Here is a 19,988-nt window from a genome sequence, read left to right as displayed (position 1 = left end):
TCCCCATGCTCTCATCCAGATCAAGTATTCAGGGTCCTGGCCTCACTGTCTGTGCGCATGGGAATGGACAGTCCTCCACAAGCCCCGTTAGGCATCTGGTCCTCTGCGTCCCCCGGCACCTTACTCATTCCTCGTCTCCCCACCCACACTCACGGCTGTCCTCCCTTATTTCCTGTCCCTGCCGTAGACACAGGAACCACTCTTGTCCTTCATTCTGTGACAGCCCAGGCCTGTGTCAGGAGCAGGTGGAGCAGCAGGCTTTGGACGAATGGTGAGGAGCAGAGGCTCCGCCCCTCTCGCAGGTGCAGGAAGCAGCATCGCCTTGGGGTTTGCTCCTGTGCGCATCCTGTGGTCGTTGCCCTCCCTGCGTGGGCTGCAGTGAGGAGGTACAATAACAAAGCAGCCCCGGTCCCTATTTGCTGGGACTTGGTGTTTTAACAAGAGAAGTGATTTTGTGGAGAAGCCATTCTCCCGGGCAGCAGGAACTCGGTTGCCTGAAGTGCTCTCTGTAGAATTCTGAAATGCTCTCTGCAGAGCCCAGGAGAAGGGCTCCAGAAGGTCAGAGCCATTTGCCACGACAGCATGGTATCTCAGAGGGCAGAGGCGAGCTCCAAAGTTCCCAAGCAAGCATTGCTATATCCCTAGCATCTAGCAGCAATTCTGGAGTAGTGAATACCTGATTTTGTGCCCTGCCGTGAGAGCTTTCATTCTGATTTTACTTCTTGAGCTGAGGGGGAGCTGGAAGGTGGGGCCTGGGCTAGGGTTATAGGATGGGATGAGCAAGGCTTCATCCCTCTACAACATCCTGCATGAATCATAGGCTCTGACCCTGTCTTCTCTCAGCTCTTGATTTTGCTGAGAACTGAGAATCCTGAAGGTCTTGGTTCCAGCTCATCTCTCTGCCCCTAGCCCTTTGTTGCAGAACTTGGTCAGCAGCATCAGCCAATGCTGGCACATGGCAGGTAGGATACATGGGAAGGACCCGCTCCACCTAAGCCAGGATGTGTGCACATTAACCTCAGCTTCCCACGTGACGTGACGCTGCTGTGACCCTTCTGAGTCAACTCCCTTCATTCCGGGCCTCCCTCTCCTCTCCTTGCTCTGTGGCTCTCTGCCCAGCTCCCACCGGGCATGGAGGATGTGCCTGCCACAGGACCTCCTATGATCTTTGGGGATGCTCTGGGAAAACAGTGGAGGGTGTGGCTCAGCAGGCCTGGGCCTTGTGCCTCCTCACCTTGGAGGGCCACAGCAGGGCCTGAACTCCCATCTGTTAGGCACAGGATCACCCTTCAGAGGAGGGACACAGTCATGCTTCTCCGCATCCTGGCCTTTCTGCATTCTGCTAACAGGACACATTGTGCTAAGTGCTGGGTCCTATCAGAGGAAGAGTCCTGCCCCACCTCCTGGGTTGATGGTATGTGGAGCCATCCTGGATTTCCTTAGGGATCAGTGGGGCAGGGGCATCCCACAGTGTGCCATACCACACCACGAGGAAGCTACGGCACTTCCTGCCCTTACTGCAGCTTTTGGCTCCTCTGTGGTAGGTCAGAAGGTGGAAATGCAGACGTGCCACCTTCTGAGAGAAATGAGGTGTCCAAAACAGAGGTCCCTTCCATCCACTCAGGGCAGCCTCTTTGTCTTTCTGCTTCCTACCCTCAGACATCCCCAGTCTCTGGATGGACACTAGGATGCCACACCTGCACTGTGCCTCTAGCCTCATGCCCAAGGCTGCCTGCATCTAGAACCTCTCTGCAATCTTTCTTGCTGCCTGTCTTCCAAGAGCACCTTCTTCACACACATGATCAGCAACTCAACCACCTTGGACACCCACTGCATACGCTGTAATAGTAATTTTCCCTGGTAACTTCCAGAATTCATCTCCACCTGTGGCTTTCAGCTTTGGTTCTTCATACCCCTCCATCCACCCCCAGCTATGGTCCCTTCCCAGCTCCTCACTTACCCTTTTGAGTCTTTGCCCACACTCTCGTACATGTGGGAACAATCTTTCTTCTAATATTCAAAGTCTTACCTCATTAATGCTTCCTTCTCTCTATTAACCACCAGCAAAATTTCTGTGCTTTTTCCAAGGCCATCTCCTGGACTTGGACATTTGCTCTCATCCCCTGACCTGTAACCACCACAGGGCTCCAGCATTCTCCCTTTGCTCTCCTGCATCATCAGTTTTTCACTCCTCAAGTGCATCATTTGTGTCAACATCAAATACTTTACGTCTCTCACCTTCAAAAAAAACCGTCTCTGCGTCCCACTTCCTCTTACAGCTGTATGCTTGTTTTTCTGCACCTCTGTGGAACAAACCCCCTTGAATTGATTACACTTGCTATCACCAACTGTTCTTCTTTCATTCTCCCTTGAATCCACCCCAGTCATGCCTTCACCTCCATCACATGTGTGTCTATTCTCAAAGCCATGAGTGATCTCTGTGTTGCTAAATCTAGTGTTCAACTCTGGATCCTCATCTTACTTGGCCAATTCAGAATTTTTCATGCAGTTGATCACTTTCTCCTTGCCATATTTTCCCCTTCTTGGCTTCCAGTATGTCACACTCTTCTGGATTTCCTTCTTCCTCCCTGCTACTGCTTCTCAGTCTCCTCTGCTTACTGTTTCCTCTTTTCCCTTCCAGTTTCTTTTCTTTTTCTTTTTTTTTGGCTGCACCTCATGGCATGTGGGATCTTAGTTCTCAGACCAGGGATAGAACCTGTGCTCCCTGCAGTAGAAACGTGGAGTCTTAACCACTGGACTGGCAGGGAAGTTCCTCCCTTTCAATTTCTTAATGTTGGAATGTCCCAGAGCCCAGTCCTTAGATCTCTCCTTCATTTATACTCATTCCTTTGGTGACTTTACCTGGTCTCTTGGTTTTATATACCTCTGTCTATCTATCTATCCATCTATCATCTGTAGCCAATACCCTCCCTGAGCACTATAAGGCTTCTATGTTGAGGATAGACCTGGTCTATCCTCAACATAGACCACATTCTCCTGGTCTCAGGAAGAAGCAGAGTGATTATAGTTATGAAACTACTGCAGTAATCATAGTAGCAGAGGAGGCAAGAAGAGGTTATATTCTGGATTCATTCTGAAGGTAGGGATAATAGGACTTACTGATGGATCAGAAGCAGATTGTTAGAAACAAAATTAAGGATGACACCAATATTTTTGGCCTGAAAAACTGGCAAGAGAAAGGTGCCATTAACTGATGTGGGAAATACTGTGATTGGAGCAGGTTTGGTATGTGTGGTTGGGTGGTGGCAGTGGTGGCACAGGGAATTAGTTCACTTTTGAGATAAACTTTGGACATCCAAGTGTATATTTTGATTAGACAATTTGAGCATGTGAGACTTTCTGCTACATCAGATAATGATCTCCATGGAGGCAAGGCCTGTGTCTTGGTGACTGTTAATGTCTAGCATAGTTCCTGGCACATAGTAAGTACTCAAATATTTTAATTGTTAAATGCAAGATGCCTCTCAAGGTCATTTTCATTGTGACCCCTTTATGTGACCCTACGGTCCTCCTCATCAGTGACTACTTCCTCCTGTGGCAGGACCTCACTTACCATAGCACTCATCACACTGATGTAGTAATTTATCTCCCCTCAGTCCAGACTTTGGGTTGATTCAAGTAGTATTAAGGTATTGCTGTATACCAGGCACTATTCTAAGCCCTGGGGATATGAGACTCTATTGTAATTATTCAGGAAAGAAAGAGTGAGAAACTGAACTATAAGCAGAGGCAGTAAAAAATAGAGGAAAAGGGGCAACTTGATACCAAAATTAGAACCCAGTGACTGACTTGGTGTATGGTCTGAGTAGATGTATAGTGACATCCATTCCCTGACATTAGAAAACAGTTTGGTGGGGTGGTGGATGTTTGGAAAATTTGAATGAATTTGCATTGTCTTTGGAGCAAGATGGAGCTTCCCCTGGTTGTTGGCTGTACAACTGGAGCTCAGAGGAAAGGACCGTGCGGAGAAGTGGCTTCGGGAATCACCAGCACATTACTAGTGAATGATGTTTTGGGTATTGGATGTACAGTTATTCTCCCTTTCTCAGATGAAGAAACAGGCTCAGAGATGTGAAGTAACTTGTCATATGTCAGAGTTAGGATTCTAACTCTCATGATGTTTTCCATATTCCATCCTTGTGACTTTGACCTTAAAATGTGCATCCTCTCCAAGGGTCACACATTTGGCCTGAAAATTGTAAAAACCACATGCTCAAGGATTTTGTAATGTTTTGCTTGTGTTGTAGTTTTGCTGCCCTTTGTTCATGTTTATCATCTTTCTCTGAAATCATTCTCTGGCCACTTCAGCCAGAAGTTTCCTTCCAAAGGGAAAGGGGTGATCCGAATCTTTTACTTATACTTAACCTACATCGAGTGGAACAAGCACAGCCCTGAGCTATGCTGTTCTGCCATGGCCTTCTGAAGGGTCTGGGGTTCCAGCCTTCCTTCCAGGGAGACAAGTTCCTGCTCCAACCCAGTTAACAGAAGAAGCTAGGACAGGGTCCGCTTATGCCTTCTCAGGAGCTCAAGGGAATATGAGTATGACTGCCACCATTAAGAGATCCATTCTGCGGCCAGGCTGCCGGTGGTGGTGGATCACCCATCCGGTGGTGGTGCTGGGGGTGGGGGTGGGATGCAGGCTGACTGAACAGGAAGCAGGAAGGAGCTCTAGGAATGTCTCAGAATGACCTCCTAAAACAGTCTGTAGGAGGAACTTCGTTCAGTCTGTGAGTGAGGGAGCGTGGAGACAACATGTAGTTTGGAGGGGCTTACATTTCTTAGTAGATGCTTACAGATCTCAGCTTGCCTCTCAGCCACCTCCCTCCCCAGCTTTCTCCATTTCAATCCAAGGGTTTTAGAGAATTTCACATATTTACATGAATGATAAACAGATATTTCTCTGAAATAGCCAATTATTGGACATCTTCAGAGAGAGGTGAAGGGGCCACAGACTCTTCAGTTCTGAGCCTTTTATCTGATAAAGACGTACGTGTGGCATTAAATTCTAGATTCCTGGCCACTTTCTGGTCTGGTTAATGGGACAGGACAGTTTCCAAAAGCCTTAAAGTTTTCTTTTGACAGTCAAGGTGAGTAGTTCTGGTTCTTTCTGAAATGCAGTGGGACATAATGAAGAAATGGGGAAGGATGACAGGAATGAAGGGCTGGAGCTGGCAAGCTTATATGATGCAGTCTTTGGTTGGGGAAAGGACAGAAGTCATCCTCTAAGGGGAAGGCACCAGGCAAATCCTGGGAGGGGATACAGCCGACTGAGTTTAGCACCATATAATATACACGAAATACATATAAATATACGTATATATAAAAGGATACATGAATATTCAGGGAGGCAAGGCTGGTGGAAAGGAGGAAAGTGGTGAAGGATCCCAGGTATAGGTGGTGTAGAAATGAGACACAGTGCAGGGCTGAGTACAGGCTGCTGGCAGGAACTCGACCAGCTCAGGTATTTTCCATAACATTTTATGGAAAAAACCCGAATGAACTTTTTGGCCAACCCAGTATGTTTCGAAAACCCCTTGTGTTTGTGGTTCTTTCCCGAAGCTTCAATGCTAAACCCACTGCTCTTTTATGGGCAAACAGATTGAAGCTGAGATTTACTCAGCTCCTTCCTCCAAAAGTATTGGACCTTGAGTTGGCTTCCTGGCTCTAAGCTCCTTTGAGTGCAAAGCAGATTGGCTTTTCTCCCTTACATGCCCTGGTTAGGAACATCCCAGCTTCTGTCCCAGGTACTCAGACCCCCATCTACATGGTCTTCCTCTCTCTTTCTCTCCCTGCCTACCCTTGGGGGTGGGGTCCAGCCCCTCACCATGCCCTACTGTGATCTTCATTCCAGGTGTCATTCATTCCATGCAGCTGATAGGCAGTGGAAGTGGGATATAGGCAAGAGAGCTACAGCAGCGTCCCAGGTGAGTTCTCCACAAAGATCTAACCAATAACTAACAGGGAGCAGAGAGGGGAGATTCTATCATTTACTTTTGACATTTGATTGTGTTATCCTGCTTTCTCTGTTGTCCCGTTCTGTAACAGCTATTTTTGGATATTGGACTTCCTTCCTCTCCTGGTTTCTCTTTCTTTGCACTTTTCTTTCTGTAAGACTCCTCAAATCTGTCTTTCAAACTCTATATTGTTTACTTTTTTGTAAACTTCTGCTGTCATGTTTTTAATTTCTAAGATCTTATTTTTGATTTATGAATGTTCCTTATTGATAGTATCTTGTTCTTGTTTCATGGCTATAGTAGTTTTGTCTATCTCTCTAAATATATTAATGATAGATTTTTTTCTCTGCATAAGCTCTGTTTCCCTAAGTTGATATTTTTCTGTTTTATTTGGTCTCCGTTTTCCATGTTAGAACCTTTCCACAAAAATCCAGTGATCCTTCAGGTGTTCAGGGGAGCTAACATCCTGATTGAAAGCTCTGAGTGATGGGGGCGACTTGCTAAGTTTGAACTTTACTGTAGGGTGATGGAGGCAGGGTGCATTTCTTAGAAAAGGTCTTTCCTCTTATCTGGTCAGTACTCCAGGGAAAAGTCTTTCAATCTCTGGAAGATAAAAGCATCAGTGTCCTGAAAGCTGAGTGGGTAGTATTAGCTTTTAGCACTGAGCGCTCAGATTACATATTGTCATTTAACTCCCCTGCTTTTTGAACAGCACCAACACACTCAACCATGCCTTATATAGCCCCCAATCTAGCATCCCTCTGTTTCACTCCAGAAAATACATCTCCAGACTTTGGTCAGAGTAGTAGTGGCGCAGCATGAGAGAACAATACTTAAGGATAAAACTGCTTCTCAAACTACTTTCACCCCACCTTCCCTTATACTCCCAGTTCCAGAGGTATGTGCTTCTGCCTTTAGGAAATTGGCAATGTAAACCTAGATTGCTCTCAGCTTTCCCCCACTGGCTTAGAATTCAGCTTTCTTAGGTTGTTAACCGGGCTCCAAGTTTTCCATCTACTCTCCAGCTTCATTATTTTGTTCCTATTGTCTTCTGCCTTTGTGGCTCTGTATCTTTAAAAGAAAAACTCAATTGATTCTAGTTTCAGTGGGGTTTTAGAGAGGAGGAAAATGATATGCTATCTCACCCCAGAAAACATTCAATATTTCTGCTTCTTAACCCAATTATCCTCAATCTTTAACCTTTCTTACTTCCTCAGCCCATGTTCATGGCTATAAGAGGGATGATTAAATCAGACTAGTTTCAGAGCTGCAGTTATAAAGGCAGGAGGTGGATTACTACACATTCCTGCAAGGACATTTTATCCTTAAACTTCAGCACACTTGATGGTCAAGAAAACTGGCCACATACATTCTTTTTCTTCTGTGAGACTTGGCTTGCTAACATATAAAACAGCATCTATAATGTTAACATCATGCTCCCCTTGCTTGGAACCTGGAGAGGAGTGTATCACCAGTAAGTGGTAGTCAGGGATGTAGGACAGAGCAGGGGGACCAAGCCCCCCTTCCCACAGCGAGCTTCCAGGCTGAAGCAGAACTGAACTGGATCAGGGAGAGGACTAATACCACTAAGTCAAGCTTGGAGTTTTGATTACTATGTGGGAATTCTCTTCTGAATGTACTGTTTGCAGCTTCTCACCCAGGGCAGGGGTTCTTACTTAGGGCCACGGACCCGTTGGGTCTATGGGTGAAAATCTGTATTTCTACCTTGGATGGGAAAAAATTACGTGTTTATTTTTTACTAAACTGATTGGAATTTAGCATTTCATTTAATATAAAATGCTAGCAACAGACCCCAATAGGATTATTGGTATCTGTGACTGTGTCACCAATAGAAATCATAGATATTTATACTCTATGTTAGATTCTTTGCAGATGTCACAAAATACCATTTACCTTCATCATGATGTCAAAATTATGGTAAGTAATAGACCTACCATCAGATCTTGTAGTTTAATGTGCCAATAAAGCAGCACCAATACTGTCAGATATCACAAAATTTTATTTTATTTTAAAAAAAATGTTTACTTCTTTGAACTTGTTTCTTTCTTTTCTTTTTTTTTTTGGCCACACCGTGCAGCTTGTGGGATTTTAGTTCCCCGACCAGGGATTGAACCCAGGCCCTCAGCAGTGAGACTGCAGAGTCCTAACCACTGGACCACCAGGAAATTCCCCACAAAATTTTAAATATCTTGGGAACAGTCTTTCAGTATCATTGGTTTCCTTAATAATCCTATGTATTTCATTCTATTCATTTAAAAACATTATTCCAAGGGGCTCCTCAGCTTCAGAGGAGTCTGTGACATTAAAAAAAGCCTTGAGACCCTGATCTAGAGGAATCTTAAGTCATGAGGCTGCTGAAGTGTGCACTGAGAGTGGGGAAAGGTTACCCCCACTCAGTATAAGTCTAAAGGGCTGCAGGAGACATGCCAGGCACACAAGTAACCTGCTCATCACATGCAGTCTCACCAAGTCTACGATGGGCACTGGGGGTAGAAATCATGGGGGAGAGGCTCTAGCTCAGACCCCAGGGTTGGGTAGAGCTGTTGGGAGGAAGCAGTCTCTGAAATGAGATGTGCAGGACAGACAGCAGTTGAGCAGGCAGATGACGAGAGCAGACAGAGTGGTGTTCCAGGCAGAAAGTGGAGCTGAGTAAAGGGCTGGAGGGGAGAGAGCAAGGCTTGACGGAGGGACAGTTTCCTGTGCCCGACTGGGGACTTTGGGGTGGAGAAAGAGGGGGAGGAGGCAGAATGTGGATCTTCTTTGTTTACAAGTTTGTTGTCAGCCTCCACCAGAACGTAGTCGGCTTCAGATCTGTCTTACTCACTCTGCACCCCCTGGGTCTAGAATTGCACCCATGACACAGTCAGGCTCAATAAACATAACTGAATTAGCAAAGGAACAGTTAGGAGTCAGATCACAGAGGGCCTGAGAGGTCATGTTAAGAAATTTTTGGATATTATCTAAGATTAAATATATCTGTTTAATTTGTGGTGAATTAAAGAGCATTAGTTTTACTCCTAAAAGTACACTGGAACTCATAAAACTTCCTCTGAAGAGATCTTTATCCAGCTCTTGAGTTCTACCCTGCTGCACAGCAATGGGAAGATGTGCCAGAAAACTGGGATTGAGAAATTTTCAGAAAGCCCAAATCCTAAGGACAGTGAGGGACTCTATAAAAATGTATGTCAAATACCACGAAACATGGTTCCTGAACTGCCAGCCTGAGAGGTCATGAGGTAATGGGCCTTACAACTAAATTCCCACTCTACGGAAATTTAAGAAATATAAATTCACAAATAAACCTGAAATGCAGAAAAATATTTAAAACTGGGTAATTATTCTTAGAATTTTGCACTTGAAAATTTATCTTAACCTGTAATTCAAGTTGAAGCATTTGTGCCTATTTTCCATTTTCAGCTATGAAAACATCTTAATGTCTAGATCTGGAAATAAAAGATGTTATTTTTTATTTTAAGGCTTGCAAAACAATATGCTTTGTTGGAGATTCATTCCCATCCTGTGGACTTCTGGATATATACACAGGAAATCCTTGTCAACAGGCTGTTGGTCATAGTATAAAGGTTAGTTTCCATTTAAATAACCCCAATACCCACCACCATTTTTACTGTCATTTAGATGTGAAAGCCTAGTCAGAGCTCTGTTACATTCTTCGTCCTTTCAACTACTTCATCCAGTCACCCCTTAATAAATGGAGAGCATACACTTATAAGGACTCCATTCACAACTTTCCATTCTAACTTTCAGGCCCTCATTTTTCTCTCAGTGATTTCCTTCTCTTTTAATCTACTCTTTACAGAATATTCTATCCTATATGATACCCCAACTTTGTGCCTAATGAAATACCAAGAATATACGTGGGAGGTAAATGAACTTATGTCCAAGTGAATCCTCTACAATGCCCCATTCCCCCAAGTAATCTGGTAAATTTCGGGAGTTCTGTCACATACTGATGGTAGTACCCAGGGCCCTGAGCAAGACCAATGTGATCAGTGGTACTTCAAAAGTTTTTCTTTTTTCATTGAGGGTGATCAAAGTGCCAGGTACTATTCTAAGCCCTTTCCATACGTACACTCATTTAGTCCTCACAACCACTCCATGAGAAAGGTACTGTTGTCACCCCTATTTTACCAATGAAGAAGCTGGGGTACACAAAGATTAAGCCCCTTATTCACAGTTACCGACTAGTAGGTACATGAGGCCAGGTTCAAACCCAGGCAAGCTGGCTGCAGAGCTCAGACCTGTGGCCACCCAAATATGTTGCCTCTTATTTATACTGTCCTTGTCTATTGCGTATGTATGTCTCTGTGTATGTGCGTCTGCAGAAACTCTGCAAAGCCTGCCTTTAAACAGTTAATTCTTTGATTTCCCATTCAAGCACTGTGTATAGCAGAGGGGAGGCAGCAGCAGACAAGAGGGATAAAGCTCAGAGGACACGTCTAGTTAAACAAGTATGAGGGCAATAAGGATGCCGACCAGTTAGAAAGGGTGCTTTACAGGTGAAAGCAGGCAGCCTCATCCTGGCTTGGGGTTGAGAAGGGAAACTTCCTGAAGGAAGTGATGTTTAAAACTAAAGCAGAAGGATGAGCGGAGTTAGCTAGGCAGGGTGGGGGGCCACGCAGGGGTGTCCGAGGAGGGGCCTAACCCCTGAGGTCATGAGAGCTGCCAGAGCACGTCCTGAAATTTTTCCGAAAGCCTTACTGTTGCTGGCTGTCACACCCCAAGCTGGTCGACCTGTAGCCCCGCTGGCCGAGATGACATGATGCGCCACAGTACCACACACCATGTGTTCATCCTTTTCTCTCCCAGCCAGCTGCCCAGGCCAGTGTTTTAGAGGCAGGGTTTCATGTAGGCACATTGTAGGACTAACATTACTTCAGCGATGCCTGCAGCAAAGCTGAAGGAAACACCAGAAGGCCAAAGCAAGCATGCTTTATTGAATTTATGATGTAGAAAATATTTGTAGTTCCTTAGACATTTGCATTGCTATAAAAATTACACTTTATGGGATAATTATTAATAGTTTGAAGAGAAACAGTATAAATGAAATATAGCTGATACCATGAAAATGTAAACCATGTAAATCAAAATCATAAAATAATTATTCAGTACTCAGAGGCCTTCTTAATATATACATATGAAATTTCTCATACACATACACAATAAAAGCCCACAAAAACCATGACTCTGAAGCCAATCACTGTACAAATATGAAAATAAATATCTTTAAACTCAATTTTATCTTCAGCAAGAGGGTTGTATGGTTTGGCTTCATGCAAATCACATTTAATATTAAATAGTCAAATGTCACATATGTCATATAAAGCAGCAAGTGGAAAAAATAAATTATGAAAATGAATAAGGCTAAAAGTTAACAGTGAAAAATGTCTCCATAGCCAATGTTCTTTTCCATGACAAAACTAAAATATTATCCAATGTGTCAGGATACATAAAAAAGAGTGTAGTATAATTGTGATTTTAAAAGCTCTCCAAGGAAAAATTGAGACAAGGTGAGTTACTTGCATTAGAACTATGCAAGTGTAGCAAATTAAGTTCAAGTTAAAAACATTAGCTATTTTTGTTCTTACCAAAAATATACTCTAAATTTGAGAACACCTTCACGAAATCAAATGTTAGTAATCTTGGTTTCCTAGCAAGGCAACTGAAAGATCTATAAGTAGCTTTTCTTTAAACAAGATTGCTAACCGGAGCTATAAGTCTCTAATTTGGATTTTGTTGCAAAAATATCTATTCAGGTTCAATTAGTTAAAGATGATTGCTTTGTTTATCACAGGCACCTATGTAATCTAATCAATTTGGGTGTGCTGGCTGTACAACCCAGAAGCAAAGACCAAGATAATACTTCTGTATCAAAGGTATACTATTATATACAGATTGTAAGACAAATATAGACACTTTGTGGGAAAATAAATAAAGACAACACAATAACATGTATACTAACACAGTTTTGTGCAATTGCACCAAACACCTAAACTTGAGTACCATATATCAACACAGGTGTCAGGTCTATTCTAACCTAGGCTCTATAGATGCCACCTAGGCAAACAGCAGTGGCAAAACTTTCATCACACCATGGCACAAAAATAACCATCCCTCCCTGGTTCAGTTTGACAATTCCCCACCAGCAAGGCATTCTTTTTGGTAAAAAATGTAAACTTTTTTTTTCTCCTGGGACCAAAAAACAGAAAACAGGAATCCATGGTAGAGTTGTTGAGGACAGAACCAACTTTCCAGTAAAAAACAAACAAACAAACAAACAAACAAAAACCCAACTAGATCTCACCAGTAGAGAGAAGGCACGCTTTGAAAAGCCAAACGGACGTTGTGGCTATTTATAATTTCTGTGTGCTAACATACTGGCCAATTTTTGTTAAAAAAAAAAAAAAAAAAGCTTGGAAAATTTAAGGTCTGATCATAAAAATTATAAATAGAATTGTTTTAATTCTACAAGAGGGATGTTTTTAGCTTATGTATTACAATAAATAAGAGCTGTTATTTAAGTTTTTTCAGCAGGCTACTTGGGGCCTGGACCTATGAACAAAGGTAAGTTCAAGACTCTAGTTGGGAATAACTTAGCTGGTTCAGGCCACTGAAAACCAAAAGCAAAAACGAAAGAGCATGCCTTGCTAACCCACCCTGGGGTCAGGTATTGACTCCTTTGGCTTTTGGAGACATTTCAGTGGGGAAGTCTGGGAGGCAGTACGGCTTCTAGGAGGGCAAAACCTATCAGGCTGTTGGTGAGGATGAGTCCCTAATCACGTGAGACAAAGGACTCTGAGTTACCTGTACTCTAACCACAATTCCTCGTTAAAAGAGGTGATTTTCCAAAACTACACATAACATTTCTTTCACTGTTCATTATTTAAGGAGGAGAATGCTGGCAACCAGGGAGTTAGGGGATTTGCGTTATTCTGGAGATTATGCTCTTAAACCATGGGTAAAGCATGGGGAGGTTTGAGCATGCATATTTTCATTCAGCAAAATGTTAAATCAATACTAGTGTATTTTTTGAATGAGATATAATTCATATACCATAAAATTCACCATTTAAAGTATACAGTTTAGTGGGGTTTAGTATATTCACCAAGTTGTGCAACATTACCACAATATAATTCCAGAACATTCTCATCATCCTGCAAAGCAACCATAGACCCATTAGTAGTCACTCTCAGTTCCTCCTTTTTACCAGCTCCTGGCAGTCTCTTGCTGGTGTTTTTTTTTTTTTTAAGTGAAGTGTGACAACTTTCCTGGGCATTGTATTTTCAGTTGCATGTAGCTTTATATTTTTTCATTAGAATTTTTAACAGTGAATTCAAACCATTGACTTTATAAGTATTCTGAGATTTTAAAATACCCTCTTTTATATACAAACTATTTTTGTCCCCCAAAACAACTATTGTGTTTTCTTTCTTTATACATAAAAAATAGATTTTTCTGTCTCCACTGGAGCTTAAAACATGACCATTTTTTCTCAAATTCTGTTCTTGTACAAGAAGTGAGAAAAATTAATACCCCAATATTTAAAAAGTACAGACGAGCAGAGTCCTTATTAACTGTGGGCCATCATGCTCTCCTTCTCACTCCTTAAAGAGCTACAGAGCTGAGAGGGCCGAGGCCTGAAAGGCCAAGCTGCTTGTTTACAGATGAGGAAATGGATCTAATGTGGGTTGGCGACACGTCTGAAACCACAAGGCTAGTTTACAGCAAAGCTAGGATGGTAACCCCCTTTTATTAGTTTTCTAGTATTGAATATTGGAAGTAAATGTCATAGATTATTTACCACATGAACCTAATTACGTCAGTGAATTTCTTCTATAGCTTTGATCTGAGCATGTGTTTTTTTTTTTTTTTTTTTTACCACTTTAAAAACATTTACACATTAAGACTTTGTAAGGATAAGACAGGTATATTTAACCAGGGGGCCCAAATCACTCATTGAAACATAGCAAAAAAGAGCCGAGGTTCTGGAGGGACCTGAGAGCACAGTTCAGATTTCCCACACTAACTCTCCATATGACATGGCCCTTAGGATGTACCGCTCCATGTAGGAAGCAAATAAGTCACATACATTCAGTACTCTGGGAATGAAGGCTTCGTGGGCCAAGGATCTTTTGGATTTAACCATTGCAACAATTCTTCATCTGGGTTGACTTTTTGGAACTAGTCCCACTCAGATTGGTAACGGATTTGCTGTCATCCTCATCGGTTCTTTTTTTCACTTCCCTGGAGGGAGAGAAAGAGAGACAGAGAGAGAAAGGAGATTGCTGAGGTATAAAATGGAACCATAAACAACTCTGTAGAAACAAAACAGCACTGCTGAGCACTTGCTGTGTGCCATACAGACAGTGTTCTAAGTGCTTTGTAGGTGTTGACCTATTTAATCCTCGTAACAACTATATGATTTTGTTGTGCCCTATTTTATATGTGAGGAAACAAAGGCAAAAAAAAGTTAAGAAATTTCCCTTAGGTTACGCAGCTGGAGAAGTGGCAGAGCTGGGATTCCAGCCACGCAGGTGGGCTCCAGCGCTCACATTCTGAGTACCAGGCCACACACTTACGCATGCACACACACACACATGCCCAGGTGCCTATACACATGTGCACACACTCACATGCACACACACAGACTACTCTTGCTCTCTCCTGTGGTTCTGCATGGCTTATAGTCTGCACACGCACAGGTCACTCCTTAGGACTCTGGAACCTGGCTCCCACCCCCAGCTAATGCTTAACATTAACAAAAGCAATGATGACTTTATAACCATTCTGTAATTATACAAGATAGTGGAGATAACAACAGATGGTTAAAATCCAGAAAAAATGTCTTCCTTTTGCCTCTTCCTAAATTTCTTTTAGAAATAACTGCTAGAGGCAACACTGGACCAAAGATCTCCATGATCTTATTATTATTATTATTATTATTTTTTTTTTTTGTGGTACACGGGCCTCTCACTGCTGTGGCCTCTCCCATTGCGGAGCACAGGCTCCGGACGCACAGGCCCAGTGGCCATGGCTCACGGGCCCAGCCGCTCCGCGGAACGTGGGATCTTCCCAGACCGGGGCACGAACCCGTGTCCCCTGCATCGGCAGGCGGACTCTCAACCACTGCGCCACCAGGGAAGCCCTCATGATCTTATGAAAGCCCCCTAGGGAAGTCTCCTATCCCTGGGGATGCTTGTGAAATACACACATCCTGAAGTCCCACCTTAGACAAGCTGAATGGCAAACTCTGTGGGTAAGGAGAGTGTGAAAGCTTGTCCCCAAGACAACCCCAAAGAGTTCTGCCTCCGCTGTCAGTGTCTGGTGCCCCCCATTAAGTGATGAAGCTTGTGCCACTCCCCCGTGGTCAGCACCGGCTCTGTGACTGTTCAGACCAATAGAATGGCGAGGAAATGGTGTGCTAAAACTTCCAAGCCAGGCATTAGGCCTGACCATTTTGAGCTGCCATTTACGAAGCCCAGTGTTCTTCACTGGAGAGAGGGCAGCAGAGAGGTCCTGGGGGCTGAGATGCCACAGGGAGGAGCACCCTGGCCGCAGACATCAGACCGAGCCACAGCGGTGTCCATGACCGCGAATGCAGGAGACGCCCGAGGGAGAGCAGTCACGGACCCTCCAGTGAGATCCAGTCACTTCTGGTAATTTCAAAAAATAAAAAGTGGTGTTGTTCTAGGCGACTACATTTTGGGTGGCTTGTTACAGAGCAGTAGATCCTGGGAATTGGCATATTCCCGGCACAGCAACGCTGTTCAATAGAAATAGAATGTAATTCACATATGTAATTTAAAATTTTTTAGCAGCCACAGTAAAAAATGTAAAGAGAAATAGGTGAAATTAATTTTATTAACATATATTATTTAACTCAATATTACAAAAATATCATTTTAGCATGTTACCAATAAAAATATTGAGGTATTTTACAATTTTTATACTATCTTCAAAACCCAGTATTTATTTAATACATCCAGCACATCTCAGCTTGGATTAGCCACACTTCAGGTGGCTAGTGGCTACTAAACTGGTCAGCACAGCCCCAAAAGGAGCTGATACATGCTAACCTTTGAAAACCACTGCACTGTGAGTAGGAAACAAAAGGGAAACTGGTTCTTGCTGGAGGCCAGTTAATACATGCTATGTTACATGTTTTCACATAGTCCTTATTTAATACACACAACACACACACATGCTGACAGGTAACAGGTGAGCATCGCTGTCTTCCCTTCACAGGTGAGGAAATAAAGACTCAGGAGAAGAAGGAGGATACACAGTTCAACCCCATAACACCCTGTAAGACTTGGTTCCGACTTCTGACCTCCAGAACTATATTTTTATTGCTTAAAGCACTAGGCTAGTAGGAATCTGTTACAGTGACAATAGAAAACTAATACAACTTCCAAATGCAAAATCTTGACCATTTGGTCATTCAACAAATGTCCGATTTATGCCAAACTCTGGGATCCTCAACTAGTGAGCTTTTTTTTTAATTGTACTTTTTTTTTTTTTTTTAATTTGGCTGTGCCGGGTCTTAGTTGTGGCACACGGGATCTTCCTTGCGGCGCAGGGGATCTTTAGTTGCAGCATGCGGGATGTTTTTAGTTGCAGCATGCAGGATCTTTAGTTGTGGCATGCGGGATCTAGTTCCCTGACCAGGGATCGAACCTGGGCCCCCTGCATTGGGAGTATGGAGTATTAACCACTGGACTACCAGGGAAGTCCCTCTCGACTAGTGAGCTTTGAGAGAGAGCCAGATGTCTTCTAAATAAATCGTTACCAGGTCCCCAAGAGCCACTAACACACAAGCGCAGTGGAGCTGACCTCTTGGTGGGATAGGAATTCACTTTCATTTAATGAGGAAGAGAGATTCCAGATGCAGGGAACAGCATGTATAGAGGCAAAGAGGCATGAAAGAACTTGGCTATGACCGGAAGCAAAGTTTGCTGTGTCTATAGATTATCATTCATTTGGGAAGCAAGATAAGAGATGCAAATAGAAAGGTAGGTGAACTGGGCTCTGGGGGACCATTAGCCACTTGCTAAGGAGGCTGGACTCTATGCTGTAGGTAGGGCACCAGTGTGGGGTGCAAGCAAGAAGGTCTTAATTGGATTTTTATTTACAGAGATTACCCTGATTACAGGGTGGAGGATGAACTGATGTTGGAGAAACTCTGAGGCAGAAACTTAGGTCCCTCCTACACTAAACGGGGTAGGAAATTTTGAAGCCTGAAGCAGAACAGGGTGTGTGAGGGGGGAGGGATTGAAGGAAGATTGCAGAGGTCACTGAATCAGTAGGGCCCCAGAACCCACTAGAGGCAGATGATGAAGAAAGAGGAAGGAGCCAAGACTGACTCTAGGTTACTCTTTTTGAATTATAATGTTTGTTAGTAGTTTCCTGAGAACCGGAGTATAGAATAAGGAACAATTTTAAAGAAAAATGAACACATTAGGGTTTAGAAATGTTGGATCAGTCATGCCTATGGAATTTTCATTTGTTGGTGGGTGGGAATATAGTTGTGGAAGTTTAAAAAAAGATGGGAGTTAAAAATACAGAAATTAGAAGTCACCTTCTAGACACAGTTCTAGAAACCATGGGGGTGGAAGACATTAGGCAGACAGAGAAAGAGTAAGAGGAAGAGAGTGCAGAATAGAATCCTGAGATTACCAACATTTAAAAGGCAAGCCAGAAATTCAGAGTAGTGAAAAGTCCCAATTTTGCCATTTAGTACTGTGTCACTTTGAGCAAGCTGATGAAGCATTCTAATTCTCAATTTTCTTATCTGTACAGTGGGTTTAGTAAACATAGCATCTTCACAAGACAACTCACATCTCTCCCTTCTGGAAGGTCTAAAAGGCCTCTGTAAGTTACATATCATATGGCTGCCTGGTCATGTATTTTGTTTTTTTTTCTCTAATGTTAAATTGCACAGCCTATCTTACATACCCTGATATCTCTACAGGGCTTTCATGCTGAGCAGAAATGATAATAATGCAGACATTACTGAACACTGAAAGCAGATATTAAAGGAGAAAAAATAGGTACCCATATAGTTCACCTGGCCTTCAGTTTCTTTAATCTACCAAAGATGCAGGCACCTCCCACTTTAAGGAAATCAGGAAGATATAATTCCAAACATCTAAAACAGGTTTAAGGCTGGGAAAATTAAATTACCTCACCCCAAACTGCCATATGCTTAACAACTGCATTTTAAATGACTCAATCTTATGGACAGATTTATCCCCAATGGGCTCAGCAATGGCGCTGAACTGATACATCAGCCCGAGCTTTTTGTGTTTTTCTCAAATTTTAGGCCATTGACCAGATTAATGCCTGTTGTACTTGAATCTATTGAAAGATGTTTCAAGCCTGTGGCTCTAGTGATGGCAGGTTTACTTACCAGTGGACAATGGTTGGAATGAATGTCTATCAGCCCTACAGGGAAACTGCATTTCTAGGAGAAACTTTTCCTGGGATAGAGAGGTTTTTCCAAGAAAAAGCAGAGGAGTTCAGGTTGTTAACCAAACATTTATGGCCTTCCTTCAAAAACAAATACTGTTTCAGACAGTGCAAACCCATAAACTGTTCTAGTTCAAGTTTTATGACATGACATGGTATGAAGGGGAGTTACTATTATACATAACATTCTGAAAGCTGTAAAACTTTTTAAAGTGGTAATTTTACTTGTGGAAATGATACCATTTTCATTTAAGACTTGAGTACTTTGACAAGCAGTCTGATGACACAGTATAAAGCAGATTAAAGTCTTTACATGTTTGGTTTATTTATAATTTTCCTATTTAACACATTGTTAACATAACTAACCTAGAGGCCTCAAACCAGCCCATAATGCAATAGCAACAATTTAAATATCTCCTTGATAAGTGATTCACAAGAAGTGACCTTGTTATCAGACTGCTCCTGCACACAGGTGTTTTAAGTAAAGAAGCTACACTGTATAAACAGGGAGGCTGCTGGGCTGACCCAACATGCCAGCAGGAGCACCAGGAGAAAAGGCCGTTGGCTCTCCTATCTTTATGATATAATAAAGAGGATCGATTCTGCACTCGGGGTGTGACCAGGGCAATTTGGAGTCATTTAACTGTAATATGACCCCACAAGACAATTCCACGTTAAATAGTGATTATGTGATTCAGTAGAGTCCAGGCTATTATATATGGAATCATAGGCTGTCAGAACTAGAAGGGGCCTTAGGGATCATTTTCTTTAGCCCTTTCCCTCATTGTACAGATTAGAGATGCCTAAAGCAAGACAGGGACTTAGTCAAGACTCCACAGCTGTTCGGGATAGATTTAAGATTGGACTTTGAGCCTCCTGATACTACAGTCCTCCAAAGTGCTGGGCAGAAGCCAGCAGCCATGTGGAGGGCCTGGCCTGCAGCACCTTTCCTGCTCAGCCCAGGCAGCAATTCAGCACTCCCTGCCTGAAGCTAAGGTAGCACGGAGCCCCTTACTGTACTAAAGTTAAGATTCTTATAAAATCAGAATTTCACAAATCATCTCACAAATCTCTACATGCCTAAAATTATGTTTTTGCTTTGTCAGCAATTAAAGATCATTGGCTGGATTTTGTTAATGCGCATTTTTATATTTTTTCTTTCTTTTTGGGGGGCGTATTGAATCCCTTTAGATCAGCAAAGAATCATCTTTTCATCTGTGGCAGAAAACTAGGCAGAAGAAGTAAATCCAGCAGAAAACATTGTTATTTCCTAAGAATACTGCAAGGATTAAAATACAGTTAAAACCAAGTTCCTCAATGATGCAATTTTCATTCTAATCCACATCCCAAAATGTTATTTATTATTAACACCATTGCCTTAGCTTAATAATTACCTGGTTAATAATGTAAACAAAGTGCTTCCAACTGGCATGATATACAATTTGTTTTGTTGAGTTCTTTTTCCTTTACCTTGGAAAATGTCATAATATAATAGATAGTTATATT

The 19,988-nt window shown here is 42.7% G+C and overlaps 2 protein-coding genes across 2 annotated transcripts in view; one reads left to right on the top strand and one right to left on the bottom strand.

Annotated features, from left to right (window-relative positions):
* The window catches only part of LOC309799521 (uncharacterized protein), a 121,869-nt gene that overhangs the window by 86,355 nt on the left and 15,526 nt on the right, over positions 1-19,988 (top strand). Inside the window, exons 3-4 of the mRNA XM_082612789.1 lie at positions 5,873-5,945; positions 9,473-9,577. Of these exons, the coding sequence (XP_082468915.1) occupies positions 5,873-5,945; positions 9,473-9,577 (178 nt within the window). The remainder of the gene's footprint in view (positions 1-5,872; positions 5,946-9,472; positions 9,578-19,988) is intronic.
* The window catches only part of RASEF (RAS and EF-hand domain containing), a gene marked incomplete at its 5' end in the record, with an annotated part of 85,630 nt that continues 76,584 nt past the window's right edge, over positions 10,943-19,988 (bottom strand). The window contains one exon of the mRNA XM_082611268.1: positions 10,943-14,258. Coding sequence (XP_082467394.1) covers positions 14,153-14,258 — 106 coding nt within the window. The 3' untranslated portion in view covers positions 10,943-14,152. The remainder of the gene's footprint in view (positions 14,259-19,988) is intronic.

Source organism: Mesoplodon mirus (genome assembly GCF_964341445.2).
Source record: "Mesoplodon mirus genome assembly, chromosome: 1".
NCBI classification, from domain to species: Eukaryota; Metazoa; Chordata; class Mammalia; order Artiodactyla; family Ziphiidae; genus Mesoplodon; species Mesoplodon mirus.
The sequence above is the reverse complement of the archived record's forward strand: the minus strand, read 5'-3'. Positions and strand labels throughout refer to the sequence as shown.